The sequence below is a fragment of the Stigmatopora nigra genome, unplaced genomic scaffold (assembly GCF_051989575.1).
Source record: "Stigmatopora nigra isolate UIUO_SnigA unplaced genomic scaffold, RoL_Snig_1.1 HiC_scaffold_25, whole genome shotgun sequence".
NCBI lineage: Eukaryota > Metazoa > Chordata > Actinopteri > Syngnathiformes > Syngnathidae > Stigmatopora > Stigmatopora nigra.
Window position 1 is genome coordinate 3,610,546 of NW_027551604.1, and position 25,266 is coordinate 3,635,811.

Genomic DNA, 25,266 nt, shown 5'->3' on the forward strand with positions numbered 1-25,266 from the left:
ACATTAGTTTACCGCGCAATGCCAAAACGTATTACATTCATTAAAATCTTCTAAATCGCTTATCATCATCAGGGTCGCTAGGGTATTGATGCCTATTCCTAGAAACTATGGGCAGGAGGCAGGAAATAAAATCGCATTTAATTAAAAGCACAAAATAGGGACCATTACTGTACTTGCCTTTGGCAAAATACATTGATTCCCTTTGGGTCATGGGGGTGCTGGAGCCATTCTAATTAACTACATCCTGAATCAGCAGCCAGGCCTTTGCAGGGCACAAGAAGACAGACAACCGTTCAAGTATGTAAAAATGTTACTGATTAAATGAAGAGTTCATTTGTTTTTATTAGCAAGAAATGAGAGCAAGAGCCCACTTGCGATACTTTATTGTCAACTACAAAAGGCCACGTGGATCTTTCTGACTTTTTACACTAAATATAAACAGTGTTCTCTTTTTACCATCAGCTGCAACCTGAAAAAAATGCAGGGCATTTATGATTGCTGCTATTATTAGTGAACTTATTTATAAATGGATGCAAGACTATTTGGATTGGGTTGCCTGCCCCCTCCTCTTGTCTCACTTTGTGATGGGGTGTGTGTGTGTCTCGGGCAACACTTGTTTGGCATTGCTTTTAAACAGGGCCAGGTGGATGATGATATACTGTTAAAAATGAGCTGTGTCAGTAAATATACAGTATATTACCCAAAAAACATTTTTAATCTTCAGGTTATTAGGCACTGTTTTATTTTTTCAGTGAAAGTAAGTAAATTGTATTAAATGTTCTTATTTGAATTAAATTCTTATTTTACTTGTCTGGAATGAATCCAAATGCATGATTGAATATCAACATAGTAGCAACGCTTTCCCTGAGTGCTTTAGTTTCCAACAGACCACTTCAATTATGTAAGACGACCTTTTCCCAAAAGAGAAAAATGCTTTACGCACTGATATGGATTATCAAACAACATTGCTCTTCTTTAAACAGATCATTTATTGATTAATATATATTGGATATTGTCTTAACAAAATGTCTGGGTGTGTACATTTGAGGGCCAAGCAGTTATGTTAATTTTACCTGCTTGTACAACTGGTTTTGTTAGGGTTACGCTAACCAGAATAATAACACTGAACTTGTTGATATTATGGTATCCAGCTATAGAAGTGGAGGTCATAAACGTTTAATGGTGCTGGGTTACAGAAGATGCATTTATAGCTAGGAAAACTACAACAAAAGTGTGTCATTCTCAATTTAATCAGTTACCTGGAACTTCTAGTGCAAGCTGTTTTTTATTTCTAATTGCAATGAAGTCATGTTATCTAACATAACAGATGAACAAAAGTCCTGCCAATCTCATATTCCATAATTGTATAGTACAGTGACAAGATCTATTGATAACTGGAATGTAGATTATAGTTAAACTTAATTGAGTTTGGAACTATACAAGTTGACAATGAATGATGGTAAAAAATAAGCGGTTGCAACTCATTCATGATTCATTTTCAGTGAGATTTTGTGTCACGGTTTTTTTTCTTCTTCTTACTTTTGGAAAAACTTAAAACCACATTGAGCTCACAAAAATGTCATCCAGTGGAAACCATGAGTGAATATATCGTTCTATATCAGTTTTGACTTCACACCATTATGAGATCATGACAAATAAAGTAAAATACTGTCATGTGGTTAGTTTTTTTCTAGGCGTGGAAAATGTGACCAATGTGATGTGTTATATACTGGCCCAGAAGACATAAACCACTTCCTGTCTTTGACAAGTTGCAGACTAACTGTCATATTTAAAGCTGCATTATGTGACATATAATAGGCATGGGAGACTAATTATAGATAGATTTCAGGAAATGCCATCGAGAACAATGCCATATGAAATTGTCTTGAATTACAGAGGAATAATAATTTGTTTTTTAGCCTTAAAAAATGTATTTGATGATATCAACAGCCCCCCTGCTTCAATGCATGAGATTATGAGAGACATATGAGGCACAGATGGGCTTAGTGAAATTGCAACAGCCTGAAAAGCAACATGTTCACCAAAAATCAAGTTCGGGACACTGCCAAATTTTCGACAGGCTGTCAATGTATTCTGTCTTAGATTGTCTCAATTTGCCATCATAGGTTGTTGAGCCTGTGTAACTGGTCTTTGGACTTGAAAGTCAATTGACATTTGGAAACTAGATGCTTGGCAAGTTTTTCTATAGTGGAAAAAAAAAAAGTTGTTTTGAACAGGGAATTCCTGATGAGCTAGGCCAAAACATCTTACTGGTTGCACAATTATTGTTAATCTAAACCAAAGAACATTGACATATATATCTACACGCGCGATGCAACAGCATCTGTTGACGATGACGAAGAAAAGGGTAATGAGCATGTAAATGGAACAAATTTTTCAGCTCACTGAATAAGGAATTAGCTCCTCTAGTTTGTTTTTCCTTTTTTTTTTTTTACTTTTTGGGGGTGAGATTATGATTTGCAAGTGACCGCAACATTGGTGGCATTCAAAAGACAAAAAAGGGTTGCAATGTAATACATATTGGTGAAAATAATATGGGTAATGATAACTTATCTTGGCAGTTAACTTATTTCTCAACTTACCCATATATATACATCTTTAAAAGCTATTTTAAACATGAAAATAAAGCAAGTCTCCAAATTTTATTGCCTTAACAAAATTGGTTAACAAAAAAATGTTAGTAGTGGTAGTTGACCCACTCCTCCAAATCCAAACTAAGCAAAATTGTATTCCACTGTAGTTAAAAAGCAATTGTAACAACCCATTTTAAAATATCATGTCAAAATAATCGCATAAAATCTCTGCTTTTTCCATAACGACCTCAAACTTTCTCAACATTGATCAATTGTTTAAAGTACTTAAACCGAACAGATCCAAATTTTTCTTGCTTCATTATTAACTGGCTTTCATTGCTTACATAACAACCTGAGTGCATTTATCTGTTTGTCTTCAACCTCAAACCTTCCATGTCTCAACACTGTTCCTTTGGCAATCCCCTTGACGATGGTTAAAATATTACAAGGCAGAAGAGCATTCTGGAATAGTAGAAGCATGCCATATATATTGTTGAGTTTTTAAATACAAACTTTCAGCCCTGGCCCGTACAGGAAAGGTGACACATCCACTAAGACATCTTAGCATAACATCTCCATCTTCAAATTAATAACAAACATATTTGCCCTGAGCTCAGCTGGCCTGCTCAGTATTATTCAATCACGTTGGCATGTCCCTTCCCCGAAGCAGAGGGCTGAATCATCCATGTGGTAACCTAGCAACTAGTAAATATTATATAGTTAACGATCATAGCATTTAAATGTGCACATGTACAATTGCTATGCATTAGATGACCTCCATTGATTTGGCATTCGATATTTTATATTTAATACTTCTGCGCATCTTCAGTGAAATGTGAGATAATAATTTCAAGAATAGCAAATATTGTCATTGTGCCTGGGGTGGGGAGACCAATTTAATTGTGACCTTCCCCTAGAATGGAAGCAAATCTCACACAAATGAATTTGAGCGGATAATGTCTCATGATATTTATACTCTCACAGTAAGCACGTTAGGGTTGCAGTGCACTAGAAATGGACTCAAGATACCTCACAGTGAAAAATGAAACTTTATGACTTATTTTTAAATTGGTCATTTTGTGCAATTCGGCAGTTAATTCTCCATAAAGAGGCTGAGTGTGTTAGTCACCTTTTAACCAAACTAAATAAGCAGGATAATTATTCTTTAAAAAAGTTGATACATGCATGATAAATTCACATCTTTCTACTCTAAAATTCCATGATTTTTGTTATACTATCAAATCATTATCACTACTGGAGTACAAGAGGTTGACAGTATTTTCCAAAAATGACATCACTGGAACATGTCTTATAAACAAAAGAAGAATCATAGTGAAATTAACTGTGCTCCAACAAAGCAGACCATCAAAAAATTCTTACTGCCTTGTACCTTTGACATAAACATACACCTCGAATATAAATAACAATGACTATCCAAGCACTCATTGTTAATCATGAATAAATAGCAACTGTTTCTAGGACAGAGGGTCGGTCACCTGCTGCATGTCTCTGTGGGAGTGTGGGGCTGCCCCACAAAAAGCTGCAGTTTATCTATACAGTGGTATTATAAAAAATATGAATATATTCCTATTGGTGAATAGGCAAAAAATGTTTTGTATCATTGTAAAGTGTTATTATGTGACCTTGGATAGGTTGTTTAGGCTCTTGTTTGCTTTCTCTGACAAAACTGATGTTTCTATTCAAGTCAACTATACTTTGAACATTTGACACTGTCTGAAATGTAAAATGCAAGGTTGCATAAACAAGTATAAATTTAAATAAAGGCTACCATCCCATGAATATAAATTGAAGCAGTGAAAAGTACAGCAGTAACTGAGCAACTTTGTGTAACAGACAATTTCTCTTGGGCCACAAAAATGATAATTTCTTCTCATTTGGTACATCATAATCCTAATGTAGTGATACCTTTATTTTCCTATAGCAGGGATAGCTCCACAGTTAGAGTAGTTTATATGCTGATTTGACCCAGTACAAATGTGGATTGGTTTTATCCAGGCTGTATAAGTATATAAATGATGAATTGCTATCATCACCTATCATTCTCTTGAGTGCACATCATGAGTTGATCCTTGTCATTTCCATTCTGTGTGAATACCATCAAGTGTTAGCCTGCCATTAATGTTGCGTTCAAATGTCAGTCCATTGAATTTACACATGAGGAACAATTTAGTACTAGTCATGCATATACGAAGAGAGAGAGAGCAGGACATTGGTTTCTCTTGAAAGGCTCTGGAAACTAATGTTGCATAATTTCAGTTTTGTTTTTGCAGTGAGAGATTGTAAAGACATAGAAAGTTGAAGAATGTGTAAAACACTATTTTTTAACAGTGCTTTTGATTATTTAAGCAGTGAAAATCCAGTGTAACTCATTGACAACAATGTTTTTTTGTATTAATGAGAAATGCCTTGGTCTTTACACAACCGATATATAAACACTATTGAGGTCAATATTGACCTAAGAAAAGAAAAAAGGGAAGAAAAAAAGTAGGAAAGATGTATGTCACTTGCTGATGTCATCCATCCACGCATCCAGTGTGACAGAGACGGCGGCAACAGCCTGAGTCAGAGGATGACATCAACGCTACAAGCTGTCAGACAGGTCGTGAAAGGCCTTTGTCCAATGCTCCTATTGTCCTCTGGTTAATGCTGTCATTCAGCCCGCACCCGGCCTTAACATTTGTTAATCTGACCTAACGCACAGCTAGCTACACATCAGGACAAAGAAACACAAACAGCAAATTTAAAAGCTGGCGTAGACCAAAGCGGGCACAAAAGACTAGCTTTTTGATTGAGGTCAGGCAATGAAAACTGACCATTAGACAGATTCACTGGAAGGTAGAAAGGCTTTAAATGACTGCATGGCTTGTGGTGGCTCTACAATCAACACTCATTTAATTCAGTGTTTATTTAAAACTAGCAGCTGTTTGGTTTATTTAGCACCTTGCCTCACTTTATAATCATCAAGTTGAGACAATTCCATAGTTTTGTTTTTAAATGCTGCACCAAAACAAATCTACAGCTGACCATTATCCAGCCAGATATTTTATTTCTTCTTAACATTTATTATGCAAAAAAACAAGGTTAATGTATTGGTTCTCTTCTTTAAGGAATTATAGACAGTAATTAGTAGCCATGATTATACTATAATTATGTTTAAAAAAGATTTTAGAAGATATGCAATAACATTTAAGTTATTAATTAAATGTCTGTTCAAAATTGGGTTTCTTTTACAGCTTATTATGAAAAATAGTTGTTGTAATTTCTTTGTACTTCATTACACATTTTAAGTATACAGAAAAGGTCAAAGTATGTATGGAAGGGAAACATATGACATAAAAAAAGATGATTTTAACTCCTAATTTTTTAAAATAAATCACTGTTAGTGGCAGCAATAGACATGGTTGTTATCCTTTTTTATGTTTGTTTGATATCTCTCATTGTCATTGGGAGACAATGATTCAACTAACTTCAACATTTCCATGGCAACAAGATGCCAAAAGATGTTGGCAAAGCGTAAAATGATTTGAGCCAATCTAGAACTTTATCACCGAAACAACATTTAAATTCTGCCGTTTGAGTGTACAGTGAGAGATGAGAAATATTAATGAGATTTTAAAGCATGCTCTTTATTCCTTGGAGTCAGAGTAGCGCATAAAAAATCTAATCTAGACTACCACAGACAGAGCTGGCTAGAAATCAACTCAGTCATTACTCCTCTAATACATTATTGAAAGCTATTTTTTGCACTGGGAGAACAAAGGTATTGTGGTTGTCAACTTTCAACTTCACAGTACGGGGTGGATATTTTGGGAATCTTTTTTTTCTTCTTTCTTTCCTCCTCCCAGAAGTTCCACAAGACATGTTTCCCCTCAAGCAATTTTGTCTTAGCATCTGCCAGTATTGCGTGTTGAAAGCTTTTTGTTATACAGTTCAAAAGATCCAGCTTTGTTGGAATATACCCATTAAATATTGAATAATTGTAACAAAGCTATAGTTATTATGATAAGACTTCTGATTCTGATTAATTCTGACTATTGATGGATTTTCAGTTGACTTTGGTTTCCTAGTTTGATTTTCTGTAATGTTTTGAAGATTTTTGGCTATAGCCTCATGTTTTCTTTGAACTTATTCTCTTTTGTAGCACACAACCGTGCCAAGCACATCAGTATGTTAAGCCCTAGTTGCAAGGCTGAATTAAGATGTTTTTTTTACCCTTCCGCATCTCCTTTAACACCCTGCACTCTCTTAATGTACCAGACTTGAAAAGTAGACTTGTCAGGAAGTTGTAGCATCACATTCTGGATTTTAGGTTACAAATCCACTGAGCCTGGCTAAGCAACACTCTGGAGTACAACATAGTTTTTTTTTCAATGTCAGGAACATGAGGTGGAACTGATGGGGAAGAGGAAATTCAATTAATGTCAAAATTGTACAACAAAAAATCTGCGGTGGCTTTCTAAGTCCAGCAATGAGTGAAAACATATTTTCCTTGATATTTTTTTCCTCATTCAAGTCACCTTAAAGAGTTAAACTTTGGAATTTGAGCGTGAAGAATACAATCCTTGCAGGCATTAGCAAATGATGCGACCCAATTTAGCGTAGTGGCATTTCTTTGATTCATATTTGAAGACAGTTTGTCATAATGAGTTCAAGTGTATAATGGGCTTTTTAAAAGAGTCTAAAAAAATGTACATGTTTGATGATAATGTGGCTTTCTTTAAACCTGCCATTAACAATTTGATGTTGACTTATTTTTTCGTATATCGTAAATTGTTTGTCCGAGTTATTGTGTACGTTAGGGATTTTGCTCAGTAGTATGGTTTTGCTTTTCATTCAATTGATAAATTACCTCAGTTACTATATAAATGCAGTGAACCTTCATGAGTGGAAGTAGCTCAACATCTCAGTTAATTCAATGTTCTGCATGAGAGTTGAGACCTAATCAACAGCACCCCTGTGGGTTGCAGGGGGGGAAAAAGCACTCTCCAGTTTGCTTCAACTGCTCCAGAACAAAATTAGTCAACTATCGTTTCCGCTCAGTCAGATCATGATCATTTAATCCAAATAGGTCGTTCCACATTCTATGATGGTGATTGCATATGCAGTTTTTGCATAATTCTTACTGATTAATAAACACAGAGAAAACATGCAAACTTCTATTTGTGCAATTCACATATTTCAATCTAGTGTAATTATGGATAGAAAGAAACCATTTAATTTAAAATGGTGAGTATGGCATGAGCCAGAATGGTGAATTTTCAATGACTTTTATCCTTATGCAGATGCTTCTCTGGTCAAGCTAGTGCTGTGGGCTTATGGTTTATAGAGCAACATACACATAAACACGTGGTCATGCCGCACAGCCAAAATTGTGGTAGGCCAATTCAAGTGAGCGGAATCATCACAAAACACTTTCATTTATTAAATTGGCATTGGTCCTCCATGCAGACTTTATTTCATAGTTTGGTCCCAAAAAAAACCCAGATGAGTAAACACTAATGGAAAAGCCATGACTTTGTCATCATGCAATAAGATACAATACCCTGTGCACAACAAAATGCAATACAACCATAATTTATTGCTCGTGCTCTGTATTGACATACATATTTTCGACACAATTTAACCACATCTTCAAAGATTTCTCAGATATGATCCTGTTTGTAATTTGCCATCATTACAACACACAAGGGTCTGTCAACAGTCTGTCATCTTAGTCCAAATTAAAGCACACTAGGTTGTTGTGAGGTCTGAGTTGGATGAGTAATCTCTCATGACAACAAGGGTGAACAGAGGCTTTGTGTGCTGTGTGTAGATGCTGATTTGTAGCATCATTGGTGCAGCAAAAGTCAGTCGAGGACAGAGGAAGACTTCCAACAAAATGTTACCAAAAAAAAAAAAAAAAATGAAATACCCATGAGGGCTGTCTTAGAGCTAAATGTGCTTTCTGCATAGAAAAGGTGGTCATTGCAAATACATAGGCATACAAAAAACTGTAGACTTGCGCCCCAAAGTGGAAAAAGAGGGTACCACTGTATTGCACTTCAATTGATTTTAATTAGTAAATAAATTATTTTTATTCCTCAAATTGTCTCACCACTCATTATTTGTGTAGCAGGGTATGTGAGTGTTATTTCTAGAAAGAAAGAAAAAGTACAAATGAGCAGTAGAACAAATTATAGATGATAAAATCGATTGCTTAACTTGAAATATGTATAAAAACATGTTTAATTAGTCATCACAATGCTTATAGTTTTAAAATCAAAACAAAAATATGCTGTTTTCAAAGGCTACAACAGTATTGCATAAGATAGTTAATGTCTTTCAGTTTCATCCTCCTATGTAGAAATGTTTCAATCTATATTTAATGAACCAACAGATCCCTGTTTTTTCATCGTGAGGAAAATGAATAATAAATCAAGTCACTGGGAGACACCCACTGACATGCCCTAATTTAATTCACATTTCCTACGATTTTGAGCACTCCTTATTTCAAAAGCAAGGGGAAAATGGCTTATCAGAGCAAAAGGAAACCGCTATTTTCTAACCCTTTAAAGGAATAAATGATTTCTTACCTGGACAGAGGATCTTGATGAGTGATGCCTTTACCGCCAATAGCTCAGGTCTTTCCCGGGCATCTTCATCTGCATGGAATCTTGTAAAATGCAATGCAAGCCACCAATCTTTTCTTGTTGCCATATTCTCAGCAACAACTCCCTTCCACCCCTCACTGTTTTAACAAACAAAATGGAGATGACGTTTAAAGACCACACTTACAATCTTCTTAGCATTAGGTCAATCTAATGCATTATGATCAGTGACTTACTGTAGCTGTAATTGGTCAATAACATCCTTTAAACTTTTCCACACATCCATGCTCACTCTCCAGCAGGCGTAATCCAGCATGTCAAGGTTGACTCTAAGAGCTTTTTGGATGTATTTTGCTTTCCCTGAAAAAGATAGAAAGCAATATTCATTGCTTTACCTAATGTGAGTGTGAATGTGATTTAAACTGTTCATGTTAAAATACCTGTGAGGAGCAAAAGGGAACTGTAGTCAAACATCAGCCCATGGCTTGGAACTAAAGAATGGAGTTTCTGATGGTAAGAGGAAAGAAAAGTTACAAGATGTTTTTTTTTTTTTTTATCAGACTGTACTCCTTAAATTGGTTCCACACCTTTAAAACATTCAGCAATTTCCTCTCTGGTTCATTGTGTCTCAGCAAATACTGGTAAAGATAGACTTGTGCGTTGGGATTCGCTGGGAACCACTCATCATGTGCGTAATTTTGAAGGACTTGCTCTGCCCCCTCAAAATCTTCATAATATTCCAGCATCTGTCCAATGTTCCAAAGTATTTCATTACAATATGACTACATAAAAGATGTAATAATGCACATATTAAAGTAAAAGTTAAAAGATGTTGGTTTACCTCGACATAACTCAGAATGAATGGATCCCAGACACCAGGATGGTTTAAAATCTCCCTTAGATTGACAGAAGCTTGCCTAAAATAGGTGTGCACGTCTTTTCTGTTTTCAGGGATTATTGAACCTTCACAATACAAGACAAAAAAAAATTAGTTACATCTTAAAAACAAAAAATGTTCATCTACTCATTAATTCCAAGGTGTGGCAGGCATTCTCACAATTTGTGGCTCATTGATTAATGAGATTAACAATCTATAATGACATGTGCTGCCTTACTTGTGCTGGAGGATGAACTTTTCTTGTCGCACCACACAATGTAATCCAAGAAACTCCTGTAGGCCTGAATCATTAAAGTTTTCTGAAGTTGACGTGCTGACTCTCTGCCATATCTCCAACTTTCAGCCTCCAATAGGCGATGCTTTGCACTTTCAATATGCCCATGAAGCATTAAGTGGAAGCAATGTTCCAGGGTGATCTTTACATGTGAGGGCGACAACAATATTGTAAGTACATCTATCTTTCACTGAGAGACAGTTTACACAGGGATGTTCACATACCATCAGGTAATTTTTAACGCCCGAATGTTTAATTCGCTCATAGATGACATTGTAGTCGTCCATCTCTGATTTGGGATGATGATGAAGGATTTCAATGCCAATTCTCCAGATCCTCTGAAAAGACAAATACCCTTCATTTTTTTTCTTGACACTTCTATTATTCATATCCCGGTTTGTTTTCTTGTTGTTGTACATTAGGCGCTTATATTAACAGACCTCTCTGTTGGACTTTTCCACACCACCAGTTTTGTCCTCCATTATTTGAGGGTAAAACTCCATGTATTCTGCAGCTTCTTGCCATCTATGATGCAGCATGGCCTTTCTGATTCTCTCAAGACAAAGTCTTGTGGTTTGGTGAAAGCCTGATTCTTTTTGAGTCTCTGAAGTTGCATGGGATAAGGAAATGTAGTTTTATTGAGTTATTTGAGAATGATAATATACTGTCATTGTGTGCCAAATGTTGTGGATGGGTTAGGGTAAGTGTATGTCTTACTTACCTTGTAAAAATGGTTCTGCCAGGGGAAGCCCTGACTTTTTCTCTTTATTTGGCACAACATTGTCTAATGGATCGTTGACGTCATCAAAGAATACTGGGGGCCACAGTTCATTTTCAATGTCATCCATTGTAAAGGCAGTTGGGATTCTCCTTTTAGATGGTATACCTTCAGTTATAACACTGATCCTTGGAAAACTTTCCACCTCAGGGTTTAAAAATACATGTATTGTTAAGCAACTAGTTCGTAGATTGCTGAAAAGGCAAAGTAATGTCATATAATAAAGTAATAAACCAACATTTAACGTTCACAGTCACAGAGTGAGAAACTATTGTTTTTTTTAAAGATCTAAATGTTTTCTACCTGATCGGAGAGAAGAAAACACTTAGAATACCAGCGCCGTCCACGTGAGTTAAAAGTTTACTTTCTTCATGTTTCATAGAAGACAAAAATATGCATTTTCACGTTATTATTGTTGAGAACGTGTTATGCAATGTTTACTACATAGGGAGAGGAAGATCTTCTTCTACTGTGTTTAGGTAGTTACCATTTTATGATTGCAGTATACTTCCCTCCTGTGGTCATATTTGCAATGTGCGCTTGTGGCCATGTGAAGGAGATATTTAAGGCAAGAAGTCGTTTAAAAGTATAATTGTACATTATTGTGCAGAAGTTATCTGACAAAACCAGAATCATTCTATTTTTATGATCATATTGATGACATTAATGTTGTTTTTCTGATAAGTGATAACTTTGGTGTCATTATGGTGTAACTGCTTCTTAAACAAATCATACTTTTAATATTATAGCAATCAACGTGAAACCGTGTAAAGTAGATGAGTAAATATTAGCACGTGTTAAGCAATTTTGTACTATTATGTGCGTGCATGCATACTGTCATACTTAAAATGGCAATTATATAGGGAAATTATCAAATTACATCCAAAATAACTTTCAGATGGGTGTAATATATTGTAGATTGGCAAAAAAGTCTGCGATCTTAATAACCTAATCTTGTTGTGCAATAAAGGCCCATTAAAATGGTAATTTTAGGCAAAGAAAACAAAAAAAAATGTCGATCCTGTCAGTAAGTCGCGTTGCCTACACCCATCCGGATCTGATCTACTTGCTGACGTGTCGCCTCTCAGCCCTGAGCTATTGCTCACAACCAAATCTGCCAGCATGGCAGCTAAACACTTTTATCGAAAAGGTTTTTTATTACTTTTATTTAATTTTATTTCAACAGCCGCCCTGGAGAAGCGATTCTCCGACTTAAAAAGATGCGCCGATGAGGAGTGCAGCAGTAAGTTTTAGTGAAGCAGAAGCTCACGGGTACCGCGCTCTTCTCCATCCATGAACAGTTAGCAATAAACCGAGCCTTATCTTCTTGACCTGTTGACAGTCGATATTTCTGATAGCGATAACTCTGATAACTGTTGTTTTATCTTTGCGACAACTGCGTGGTTGCTGGCAGATTTGCTTCTAGTGAATGTTTGTCGATCGGTGGTAAAGGTTATTCACATTGCTTGCAGCCTACGTTGGCTTTTTGCCTTGGTTTTAGCTACGGCCTGCTTACTGGCTAGCTAATATTAGCAACTAATAGAAAGCTAAATAAACAACAAAAATCTGGGCAAAAGCTGTGTAGATCCAGCACGGGTTTGATCTACACCAGAGCCCTTATGTTTTCCATTTCTCCCTCCACTAACGCACCTTAACTGCGCGGTAAAGACACCCTAAGGTTAGGGTCAGTTTTGGGGTTAGGGGTCACACTGGCCTTCTAAATAAAACATCAATAAAAATAAATATATTTGTATATTTTGGACACCCTTAACGCCCCATGTTTTCTTTTATAACAGTGCTTCTGTGTCGGGGAAAAGCACTTGAAGATTTTACAGGACCCGACTGTCGGTTCCTGTCATTCAAGAAATCTGAAATAGTTTATGTATACTATAAATTGTCAGGACAAAGGACTGACATTTGGGCTGGCAGTGTGAGTATAGTATATTGTATTCTTTAATTGAACGTTTAATAGAATTCTGTCACTTAATCCGTGTACCCCTTTTCCACAGGCTGGGAGTCACTTTGGTTATTTCCCAATGGACCTACTGGCTGTCAACCATGTGTATACGGATAAAGAATTTGAGGCTCAAGCACAGGTAGAAAGAATGTTGACTTAAAAAAGTCATCATCATACAATATTTGCATTTGAGTTTGTTTGGGAAAACGGTGCAAAAGAAACTCAATTGTTTTCTGTCTCTTTTGCAGGAAACAGATTTTGTCTGTTTCGACACAGGATTTGACCAATTTGACAACTACGATATAGACTCACTACTAGGTTTTTCAAATGAGGAGGATATCAATGAAGATATAGACAATTCTAACAAAAGCAGAGAGCCAGAAGTAACAAACCTAATAGAAGAGGAGGTGCTGATTGACAGGGAAAAAAGGGATGAGGATGACAGGATGGACCCAGACGATCAAAGTGCCTCTTTTCTCGAACTTGATGTACAAAATACATTGCAAGATAAAGTGCCTGACACTCAACTTACACCCATTGACACTGAAACTACTGCCAAAGATGTAACGAATGAGGAAATAACGGATAGTGACACTTTTCTTGAAAATGTGGAGTTGAAGAAGCATGAAATCAAAGATTTTGATGAAGACAAATCACCATCCAGTAATGATATTGCATTAGAACACATCACAGATTCAACTTCTCAGGGAAAGAAAATCTCTGAGTTGAAAACTAGTTTTGGATCAACTTTTGATGCTGTTACTACAGATGCTGAAGACACTACTAAAGTGACATCAGACGAACAGGAGGCAGATGAAGAGTTTGATGATCATTCTGAACTACACAATGATGCAGACGACATTAGTCCAACTCTATTGTTATCAATGTCGGGGGAAGAACATGCTGATAGCCCCGGAATTGCAAGCGACGGCAAATCCAAACAGGCTGACAAGGTCATATCGAAGATATTTGAGAAAACGTTTTCACAAGTGAGGGACGAAGAGTCAACTGAAAAAGAAATAAATGCAGAAAGAGATTGGGAGCAAGAACCCGAGTTGGAAACACCTCCAAATTATGTGGAACTGCAAGAAGACATAGAACCAAAAATTATTGAAACAGTGCCTAGTGATTCACCTCCTGGAAAAAATGAAAACCCAGAGAGCCTAGATCAATTTTATACAGAGTCACTTGATTCAGTCTCTGTAGAGCAGGAAGACGCAGAGGACCTAGATCTGATCGCTACACCAGATTTTCCTCACAAGGATCCTATAGAAACTGTGGTTGAGGAACTACTGTTTGATCAAGAGGAGGAAGGTGGTGGACAAATGATCACACCTGAGGAAACTACTGATGAAACACCAAAAATTACAGATATGCCGATAGGTCAAGATGAGAGTGAAGTTCCCAGTACAGTTCCCAGTACATTTGATACTGTATCAAAAAAAGCAGCCGGCACTACCAACGAGTTGATTGAAGAAGTAACTGCTGAATATTTACATGACAGTAGCATTGTAATGAAGGAAAATGGGAAATTACAAGAATCTTCTAGTGAAATTGAAATTGAAATGTATGAAGAATTAATCACTCCAGGGGGTAGAAGTGATTTGCCATCAGAAAAGACTCAATCCCTTCATCCAATTAGCAAGCGTGAGGAGAAGGAAATTGAAAACAACATTCTAATGCATCATGGAGATTTTGAAAATGATCAGCAGGGTGATTCACAGATTGCTCAAGAACAACTTCATTTAAATGAGGAAATCACAGAGATGGATCCAGAGAAATATGAGGAAAGACTAGAACTACTTGAAGATGAAAATGCACTTTCTGTCTCGCAGTCGTATGACGTGGACACTGACAATGCAGTACCAACTGCAAGTCCACACGACAATTCAATTTCCCAGCCGATCTACAGTGACAGTGTGCTAAGGCTGACACTGTTGCAGGATTATTATGTTGAAGAGAAGATGGCACGTTTGCAAAAGTTTCTAGGTCTCCAAAATCTCTTTAAGGTGGAGTTTATGTTTTCAGACCTGGACACAGAGTTAAAAGCTGCCCGTCTCACACATTCAGGGACGGTGCAAGACCTAGAGGAGGCACTCGAGAACATTTTGGAAGCCTCTGAAAATACAATTTTGGATGACATTGAGAAGATGCTGGATAACCGACACTCCAAGTATGATGATGAACAGAGAATGGAGATGATTGATGATGAAACTGAAATACTGGATGACTTCCAAGAGTTGGCATTTAGTCTGAGACAAAAGTATTCTTTAGCAGAGGATAGCACTCCTTTGACAGAAGAAAATGTGAAAGTAGATAATAACCAAGGTAGGCCAGTATTTTTATCGGACAAAATTATAGTGTCATTGCAGATGCCTCATAAATTGATCTTTTAACTTCAGAAACTCAAGTCATAAATATATACAACTCTTTTGACTGTCCATATTTGTATATCTTAGTATTTCACTCTAATGTACCATAAACATCTTCATTCTATATAACTATATTTTATTTTGTTTTTTCAGTTATTGAAGACAAACCTGACGTGAGCTTTGAAGATAATATGCCTGACATATTGGAAGTGGAGACTGGAACTGACATGCCAGAGAAGGAACCTGACATCCCAGAGAATGAACCTGACATGCCCGAGATGGAGATTGATGTCAACCATACAGAAGCAGAGCATGGCAAAGAAGCAGCAGAGAGTGAAAAAGAAGTTCAAATCTTCTTTGATGAGGGGCATACCGGGACAGATAATAGTGTGGGGGCAGATGGTGGACACTTCAATAAAAATCAAGAAAATCAGCAACGGTTCAGCCCGTCTGATGAGCTACAAAAGTTTCCTCAAGCCTCTCTGGAAAGTTCCTTAGACAAGGGTCTTAGCGAGGTGGAGCACTCACTCTCAGGTTCGTCATTTTGATCGATGGTGATGCACAAGATTAATATAGAAGTAGATTTTACACCTATTTTAATCATTCTTAGATGTGACTGTTATAGGAATGGTAGATGGTGTTCTGTACCTCCAAGAAACATTCTTTTTTCTCATTTGTAGGATCTGTGGACTCATTTGAGCCGTTATCTGAATTACATGAGGAAGAAAAGGCATTGCTCTCAGGAGTGTTCACTTTTCTGGGTTGTGCAGTTGCAATGATCAAGACTAAAATAGCAGAATGGACCATTCTTGTGAGTATCAGAACTAAACATTTATTTCATTCATCTAATGATACATATCTTAATCAAACATCATGCTTTTAAGGACAACACAATATACTATAAAGTGCAATGCATGTTTTTAAATGACAGAACATTTAACTTGTTTTAGTACATATAACATTAAAGCAAAACACTGTAATGTGGTTAAATCCTAAAGACTAAAGAACATCTATTACAAGTCTTACCTCAGAAAAGTAATAGTCCAGTGGATTTTCATGTTGTCAGTTTGACAAATTTATAAATGATATCTTTCTAGACCTTTTCCCCTACACTCTTGCATATTACGATGAGGTACTTTGTAGAAAACGTCAGCAAAACAAACCAAAAATTCCGAGTTAACTGAACGTATCAGGCACGCCCTCTTTCTGTCTTGTTGACTGGCGTTGAGGCTGAAGTTCATCGCAGCCGGTGCTTGGCTACCTGCTATTCATTCATCGGGCTTATTTTGGCATGGATAATTCTCTTTAAACTCATCCATATACCAACAACAACCATTTCTTTTAAACTAGCCTCGTACCAGTGTTGCTACTTATAGCTGAACCTGTCTGGATCTGCTTGCCCCAATCGTGACGATACGTTTTAGATGCTAATTTCCTTTAGCGCACTAATCGCTTCATACTCTTGTATTTCCCCCCGAATTTCCTTGGTATTCACACATGTAGGCCTTTATCGCCGTTGTTTTCTTAGCATAATAGACCTGCATGTCCATGATCTTAGAAGCTAGCCTCTGCTAAACTAGTATACGTGATCCAGTTGGCTTGTTGTCAAGAATAAAGAGCGACATGGAGAGCGATATTCTAGCGCGATCGTTCGGAGATCTGCAGCATATATACATGTTCTTTCTAAAGGAGCTTCAAAATGTAAGTATAAAAGATCAGATTTGATCATTTGGCCCAAGACAAACGAGTTGTGGTGATGCGCTGACGTGTTCATAAACACAAACGTGTTTGACTAACCTTTTGTTAATGATTTACTCATTTCGCGGACTCTCAAGCCAATTCTCAATCTATGACATTTTGTGTAATAAGGGTGCAATTATACATTTGATGTTTTGTCATTTTATCCAAGTATTTTTGATTTGGTAAAGTGAAACCCATTTTGATGCATGGTATAATCTTGCCAATGAACTATTTATTTGCGACACTTGATGCTTTAGTTTTGATTACATGGCACATATGCATGTTTTTCTCACTTATCCTAATAAATGACTTTAACTGCTTGTTTCTTTGTGTGTTCTCAGGTAATTTCACAATTGCCAGAAGAGTGGAAGCCTGCAGAAACTTTTTTTGGCTGTCCTTGGCAGGCTGTTATTATCACTGCTGTAGTTGGTATCATGACCTTCACCATCTTCTTCTGGAAATCTGTACTAGCTGTAAGTTTTATTTTGCATTCCTATGACAACAAATCCAATCCTACTGTTTTTATTATTAATATATTAAAGACAAAACCCTAACTTGGTATTTCCTTGCAGGTAAAGAAAAGGGAATATCTTGGTAAGTATATTTTAATATTAAGAACTTTATTTGTGCAGAATCATTTGTAGCTAATTTATATTTATTTTAAGTGGATGATAAACAACTGGCTGATCAAATCCAAGCACTTAAGAAAGAGAAAAATGATGCACTGACCAGAATATCTGAGCTCCAGAAACAAGTAAACTGAGAATAAAATCTAAACATATTTGAATAGTGCTTTTTTTGTCAAATGTATTATTGTTTTTCTTTCTTCTTTTAAAAAGACTGAAGACCTACGAGAAACCCAAAAGGAGTCTAAAGAGACTGTTAGTTGTACGATGAAAAAGATGAAAAAAATGGAGGTAAAGCATCACACCTAATGTTATTGTTCATTATAATAACAACATTAAATTAAATTCCTTTTTTTTTATCCAACTCTTTTTAGAGTCAGGTTTTGGAGGCCGGAAAAAAGTATGAGAAAATGCTCGAGGAAAAGAAGACATACCAAAAACAACTCGACGAAGAGAAAGAAAACTCAGTACAAATTGGAAACAGAGTATGTTATTTATACATAACAATATGTTTATTCTTACTTTTTCCATGTCATTTAAACTGTCTAATTTACTAATCTTTGAACAGATTCAAAAATTGGAGAAGTCAAACGAGAAGCTTGAGCTGAGCAGAAAAAAAGTACAGGAAGCTCTAGCTAAGGTGCAAACAGTTACATAATCATCTCAACGCATTTGATTTCAAATGGTCTTACTATAAATGGAACATGGTTTTCCCCCCACAGACGACCGTCCTTTTAGATGAGGCCAAAATCCGGGAAGATGCACACAGTGTCCAGCACAAATGCCTTGCTAAAGATTATGCAGGACTGAAAGAAGAAAATAAAAATGTAAGTGACCCAACTAAAACCACATTTGTCATGTATATGCTAGGTCAGAAGCTTTCATTTTAAAATTGCCCAAGTCCAAACTCTACAATTAGTCGTATATTTGTGTGATCATGCTTTTCTACTGCATGATCCAACACAGTTTGACTTGACTTTGCCTGATATGTTGCAAGAATGATAAAACTGTATTATTTTTTAAGCCTATTTTGAAACAGTGGTTTATTTTCTGCTTCTGAGACTGTTCAAATCATTTTAATCTTCTTAACCTAGCCTGTTGCCAACAGAAGTCTTGTTCCTGATTGCTATTTGTCACGAAATCTTATTCTCATTGATGTCTTAAATTTTCCTTGGATTTTCACAATTTTCTACATTAATAGTTTGAATTGACTGCTGAGGAAATTAATGATTTTTTTCCCTCCTTATTTCCTAGCTTAAAGTAACCCTTAAAGGGTTTGAGGACAAACACGTGACACTGACTGAGGAAATTAAAGGCTATCAGAAGGCTCAGAAAGAGTTGGAGGACTCTGTAGTGCTCAAAGATCACAATGTGGAGGTTTGTACTTAATTTCTTTGCCTGTCGGGGCGTTTCTTAGCAATCACTTTCAAAATTTATAGAATTATCAACTCACACTAAGACTTTTCTGCTGACAGGTCTTGTCTGAGCTTTTAGCCGATCTTGATGCCTGCGAGATGCAAAAAAGTGACAGTCGGGTACTAGTGAATGGCGAAGTAGCACCTGGTAAGTCCAATTTAAGAAAGTCTGACTTCTTAGTTGCCTTTTCCTAAAGTAATAACATATTAACTCTTTTGCTTGTACAGATAAAAATACTGCAGTGAAGAATAGGATCAAACAGATGATGGATGTCGCAAGGGTAACACGACTAAACTCAACATAGTTAAGGTAGAATTACAAAAAATATTTGTATGTCGTCCTTAACCATTGTTGTTATGATCTAGGTCCAAACTACACTCGCTGTAATTGAAGAGGAGCGGGACCGATTCATGTCCAAGCTGCTTAATGAGGAAAAGAATAGAAAAGATCTGGAAGGTGTGTAGAATTGTGAATTATTTTTATGAAATATTGTCACAGTCAAGTTCAGTAGTCTGATTTTGTTGTATGACAGAAAAACACCAGGAGTTTGAACATAGCATTGCAACCCTCAAAAGTGAGAAGAGCCATGTCGAAAACCAGTTCAACATGCTCCAGCAAAAGAATGAAATTATGGTGGAAATGTATCAGCAAAAAGAAAATGCTCTGCAACAGTAAGTAATCTCATTAAATGTAAATGAAATATTTTCAGAAACATGTTATTTCATGGTGTCTTTTTAAGCACAGAGCTTGATTTTTGTTAGTGATTGCACCCAGTGTGATGTCACACTATAAACTTAGCCAACCATGCTGAGCCATTTTCAATTTAGCCTTTTTTTCTCCCCATACACAGGAGGCTCACCAAGGAGGAGCTGGAACGTCGCAGCAAAGAGAGCATGCTGTCCGAAGTGGGCGGAAAAGCCGTGGAGGCAGAGGAGCAAGTCAAAATTCTACGTCAGCGCATCAATGAGATGGAAGAGCAAATGAAGAAGACTGAAGAAGTCTACAAAGAACAGGTAGACCTCCACTAAAATGATACAGCAACCTTTATTTCTAATGTTAACCACTACTGAGTTGCATTGTGTTTTCTTATAGATAAAAGAACAAGAAAACAAGACTCACTCCAACTGGGTATGTTCAAATATTTTCAGCTCTTTGAGGAACGATTGTACCATCACAATTTGAATGTGAAATTTATCTCATTTAGGTGAATGCTCGTAACGCCGAGCGGGCTTTGAATCAGGAAAAGCTTGAATCGTCCAAACTGCGCGAAATGTAAGGCATCAAAATTGGATGTTAAGGATTAGTTTAATGTGGCTTTTAGATATTATGAAAGAATGACAAGTTAAATATTTTGATGGTTCTTCTTTCATAGGTTGGCTGCACTGACCTCACAGCTGAATGAGCGCCGTGCTCCACTGTTCAGGCCCAACTCGGGACAAGCTTCTGGCCCTCGACAAGGTGAGCAGCCACATGGTGTCTCATCTAGTCATTATGGTGTTTTGTTTGCTGTCATATCTAATATACAACTTTGTACTAAAAGTACACAGTCCTACACCTTTTTTTTAATGAACCGATGGTAATCAAACTAACAAAATTTGTTGTTCTTTTTGTATTAAGGCTGAATAATTAATTGCAGACTTATGCTTGTTATTTATTTAGTGTTAACCTCTTTTATTCTTATGGTAAATGACTGGTTTGATCACAACAGGCGATTCTTACGGGCCCTCCCCAGTGAGTGGGGGGGCGCCATCTCCACCATTAATGATTGAGGGTCCTAGGCGCCCTCCTTCGGCCCCAGTGGGGCGAAGAGTTGACCCGTATGGTGAGTTAAGTGGGTTCTTTCTCTGATGTGGATGTATCCCCTTTTGGTCATCAATTCCTCAACTTCAGCCTTGTCCTTCACATTTTCTTAACCCTTGTCCCACTCTTTGTTTATCTTTGTTTGGTCACATCCATTTTTGCCTCCTTAAACTTGAGCCTAAACTGTTTCCTTCTCGAAAATGTGTGTTTTCACTTCCTTTTGCTTTAATGTTTTTGTTTTATTTTGTGTTCAAAGACCCTCCACAGTGCATTTCTTTCTTATTGCTTGACCTGTGTTAGTAAATCTTCTACACTTCTTCTTTCTACCACATTAGAAGAGCTTCTGGCACTATCTGCAGGGGAAATCTATTGTACTTATCTCTTAACATCTTTTCTTTGTCACCCCTCAGGTCCACGGCCTCCATCGGATCCACACAGTCGTTATCCTGTGATTGGTACGTTCCGCTTTACATTCTGCTTGTTTGTTACACTATGGCCACTTAAGCAGAGTGACTTCATTTTTCTTATTAAATGGCCTATTTTATCTCAAATAATGAATAAAAAAATAACATTCAGTAGTTGCTTGCTATATTACAATTAAATATTCATTTTTTTCTTAACAGAAATTCATTGTTTAAACGTTTGTATGGTACCCATTTTTCAATTTATTGTTCTTCCTTTTTAGACATGTCGGGCCCTCGCAGTTCATCACCTGCCAACATGGATGGTTCTGTAAGTCACACTCGAATATTTTTATACACACACCTCCTTTTTTGGCTTTTTTATTTTACATTTGGCATAATACATCCATTAAATTTTGGTTATTGAGGTTTTACACTTCAAAATGCTTCTCTTTTTGTGAGGCATGTGTATTTAAAAATTCCATTGTACCTTTTACATACCACCAACAAATTTATGTATAGAAAATAAATTGTGGTAGTCTTGTAAATATCAATAGCGCTTTAATTTATGTGCTTTACCAACACAGCTGTATGTTGACTTCATTATATTGATTACACAAGATAAATAAGGCTGGATGAACTATATTGCAGTGACATTTACAGCCGAGTCTTCATAGTTGAGCTGAGAAGGCACTTTCAGTCAATTGTTAGAGTATAACGTGAAATATGGGAATCCAATTTCTTCCAGGGCTATAGATCAGGAAAGTGTATTTGTGTCTTCCCATTCCTAGTCCTCTACCTTGATTTCCTTTGCATATGTCCTTGCTGTTAAGCAGACCCAAGCAGTAGATCCACTCATAAAAGATGAGAGCGATGCTGAGGCCGATGCCTCCAAAGAGGCTCCTGAGGCAGTGAGTAAAGAGGCTGTTTTTGGAGTCTCTGTGAGATTTGTGAGCAAGAGCCACCTCCCCCCATCCCGTTTTAACCTCACCTGGATTTTGTCTTAACAGGCTTTACTGCATGTTGTGATATGAGTGTTTTTAACATTACCACAACATGCAGTGTTCTTTTCTCCTAATCAACATGGTTGGTTGTGGGTTAGAGGACTTAAGTGACCTGGCTTTTACTTTTTTTTCCAAATTTATTGTATTCTCAAGTAGTGGCTTCAGTCTCTCAATTAGAAAATTCACCATTTCAAATTTTACACTTGTTTTGTCATATATAGAATCTTTACTGGACACTACTTGAGAAGTTACGTTCCACTAACGCTTTCTCCCGGGTGCATTAAGTTGATCCACATCATCACACTTGTTCTCTTTCTCAGGGCCCGGCATCTTTCATAACATCACCCATCAGGGACTCTCCGGGCGCCATTAGTCAGGGACCGCCTGGTGTCGGGCCACATGATCCACATTTCCCTCCAGGACCGCACAACCGCATGCCATCCAGTGGTCCATACAGACCTCCAAGGCCACCCCTCTACCATCCAAGACCTGGACCCCACGGACTCCCTCCGAATGTCCCTTTCCCTCCTGGCCCACCGCTGCCCGCCAACGGCCACCCAGGGATGCCTTTGCCTGGGCCGATGGGAGGAGACTTTCCACCTCGACCTGCCAACGGGCACTCATTCCACCCAAGGCTTGGTCCAGGTCACATGATGGATCCTCGGGGTCCTCCGCCACCACCTTTCCGTCCACCTCCGCCTCATCATTTTGGGCCGATGCCACATGGTATGTTGGATACTTATTAGTCTCCTTTTGGCTGAATGAAGATTATGGATCTATATTATATTTCCTGATGTATTTCTTTAATACATATTTGCAATTTTTAATCCAATTTTTTTCTTTTTGTGTTTTTATTTATAAAAATAATCTAAAAATAACTATATATAAATATTTTCTGTTTTCCACTTTATTATTGAACATAATTAAAACAAAATATTTAGTTTTATTTTGAAATAAGATACAAATGACACTTTCCCCTACTTTTATAGGTCCTCGTGGGCCTATGGGACCTCGCCCCCCGTTCCCTCCTGACATGCGCTTTCCAGGACCGCGTGAACACAGCAGTCACCCGGCAGACCTGCCACCGGGTGTCCCGCCACAACTTCGTCACAGCGAAGCCTTTGGTCAGTCTCCAGCTGTGCCCCCAAAGCAGGAGGACTCTCAGGACTCAACGAGGATGACCATGGTCGAGCCATAACACAAAAAGATAAAGAAAAATGCCACCAGGTATGGCTGCATACACACTCCCCCACAAACGTGTGTAAATCCAAATTGTCCATTATATCCCATCACCACCATATTTTCAGGCATGAAATAAAAACAAATGCTATTTATAAAACATGGTCCTTAAATCAAACTATTAACGGTTGCATGGTAATTCCATGTACTCAAGAACTGAAAGGGTTGCCACTTTTTTTGGAACATTTTATTGTGCAATAATTCATTGTATGGCAAAGGATTTGCATTTTTGAAAAATATATAATAGTGGTTTTTAAAGGTTTATAAATGTCATTTCCTGTGGAAATGTTTTAAAAGTGGTAATAGAGAGAGGTTTAGCTTCTAGCATTTCCCTTTTTTTTTCCTGCCCATAACTATCCTCTGGAGCCAACTGTAAATGTGTAATTTGATGGCCAGATGTATAACTTATTTTACTATGTTCGTAGAAATGTTTTAATAATAAAGAATGCAAAAACTGTCCATCTTCGTTACAGATAAGTGTATTAAGGAACTTAAATAGGCTTAAATGTATTTAGTATTCCAATTTTTAAAGCACAAATCAATTTTTCCACGCAGTTATATTTGCAAACAAAAGATTAGTTTATAAGTGGTGTGTATTTAAAGTTACAAAACAACTCATTCATTGAAATGCCTTTCTGTTTATTAGAAATTAATATTTGGATCAAATTCCCTGGTCAGTTTTATCAGTCCAAGCATTCATACCACATACAATTACTGCATTTTCATCCGTTAATGTATCTCACAAGTCATTTATAGCCCTGAACCTTACAAAAATAACATTTAAAAATCAAGTATTGCAATCAAAATCCATTGAGATTAAAAAAAATTAAGGTAACATCAATATTTTTTTAATTATTTTTTTTAAAAAGCACGGTAAGTGGGGCAAACGCCCATATCCCAGATAACATGCGAACCACATTGCATCCATTCATATCTTGTGCATACAAATATGACATTCAAATTAAATTTAACAAAGGCCAACACAATTGTCCAATCATTTGTCCACAAATGCTACCTGACATGATCAGGAAAATAAAAGGTCAAAGACACAATAAGAATGAATAATGGCACCACTTAATCCAAATGTCATGATTTTTGAAGAGGGACCCCATAAAGTCTAATTAAATGCTGACTTTATTGTCCATATAGCGGCAGTCAAATAGCTGCCAAATGTCAAACACCACCCGATATTAACTTTGGGATACCAGGTTTTTGTCTGTTAATCTTTCATTAGTCAATTTTTTCCAAAATGTCTTTGAAAATGAGGGGGATAATTAGAATAGAAATGTGAAAAAATGTTTTTGAAAAGTACAATTCATTAGTTCATGCTGTGTTTTTTCATTAGTAACGTCAGTATTACAGTTGAAGTATCTTAAACCAGGGGTTATTTAAAATATGTTTTCATGATTACATATGTTTATCTAGATTTGTTATAAATGGTGAGGAGGTGAAGCTTGAACAAAGAAGTATTAGTTTATTTTTGCTACCTTTTCAAAAATAGTATTGCATTAACGTGCACATGCTGAACTGCTCTCAGCATTTTTCATCATTTTGATGAG

General features: G+C 36.9%; 2 protein-coding genes across 5 annotated transcripts; one reads left to right on the forward strand and one right to left on the reverse strand.

Moving 5' to 3' along the window:
- Positions 1-116: 116 nt before the first annotated feature.
- mia3 (MIA SH3 domain ER export factor 3) lies at positions 117-24,166 on the forward strand. 3 transcript variants are annotated; one of them, XM_077711082.1, is made up of 28 exons: positions 117-297; positions 12,949-13,082; positions 13,162-13,248; positions 13,358-15,437; positions 15,635-16,015; positions 16,162-16,292; positions 17,563-17,694; positions 17,794-17,815; positions 17,887-17,975; positions 18,061-18,138; positions 18,222-18,332; positions 18,416-18,487; positions 18,570-18,674; positions 19,102-19,224; positions 19,323-19,410; positions 19,491-19,543; positions 19,629-19,719; positions 19,796-19,934; positions 20,114-20,276; positions 20,356-20,391; positions 20,468-20,535; positions 20,636-20,721; positions 20,972-21,085; positions 21,474-21,518; positions 21,749-21,795; positions 22,301-22,375; positions 22,789-23,194; positions 23,458-24,166. In XM_077711082.1, coding segments are annotated over exons 1-28 (5,166 nt in total). In that variant the 5' UTR covers positions 117-296; the 3' UTR covers positions 23,667-24,166. The 3 variants fall into 3 exon arrangements, with proteins under 3 accessions (XP_077567208.1, XP_077567206.1, XP_077567207.1); XM_077711080.1 differs by lacking the exon at positions 117-297 and adding an exon at positions 12,208-12,395; XM_077711081.1 differs by lacking the exons at positions 117-297; positions 22,301-22,375 and adding an exon at positions 12,208-12,395.
- On the reverse strand, positions 8,174-16,661 carry taf1a (TATA box binding protein (TBP)-associated factor, RNA polymerase I, A). 2 transcript variants are annotated; one of them, XM_077711097.1, is made up of 11 exons: positions 16,508-16,661; positions 11,096-11,297; positions 10,815-10,978; positions 10,599-10,712; positions 10,318-10,516; positions 10,044-10,165; positions 9,790-9,948; positions 9,643-9,709; positions 9,439-9,562; positions 9,188-9,342; positions 8,174-8,748 (listed from the first exon to the last, which is right to left on the reverse strand). In XM_077711097.1, the coding sequence occupies exons 2-11, from the start codon at positions 11,220-11,222 to the stop codon at positions 8,696-8,698; spliced, it is 1,284 nt and encodes a 427-aa protein (XP_077567223.1). In that variant the 5' UTR covers positions 11,223-11,297; positions 16,508-16,661; the 3' UTR covers positions 8,174-8,695. The 2 variants fall into 2 exon arrangements, with proteins under 2 accessions (XP_077567223.1, XP_077567222.1); XM_077711096.1 differs by lacking the exon at positions 16,508-16,661 and adding an exon at positions 11,456-11,604.
- Positions 24,167-25,266: the final 1,100 nt, after the last annotated feature.

Coding starts and splice junctions, on each gene's coding strand:
- taf1a (XM_077711097.1), bottom strand. CDS start 11,222: ATGGATGACATTGAAAATGAACTGTGGCCCCCAGTATTCTTTGATGAC. Junction 9,949..10,043: donor TCATTCTGAGTTATGTCGAG/GTAAACCAACAT, acceptor AACATTGGACAG/ATGCTGGAATATTATGAAGA. Junction 9,710..9,789: donor AATTGCTGAATGTTTTAAAG/GTGTGGAACCAA, acceptor TCTTACCATCAG/AAACTCCATTCTTTAGTTCC.
- mia3 (XM_077711080.1), top strand. CDS start 12,275: ATGGCAGCTAAACACTTTTATCGAAAAGGTTTTTTATTACTTTTATTT. Junction 18,675..19,101: donor TGAAAGAAGAAAATAAAAAT/GTAAGTGACCCA, acceptor CTTATTTCCTAG/CTTAAAGTAACCCTTAAAGG. Junction 22,376..22,788: donor CCAAAGAGGCTCCTGAGGCA/GTGAGTAAAGAG, acceptor TCTCTTTCTCAG/GGCCCGGCATCTTTCATAAC.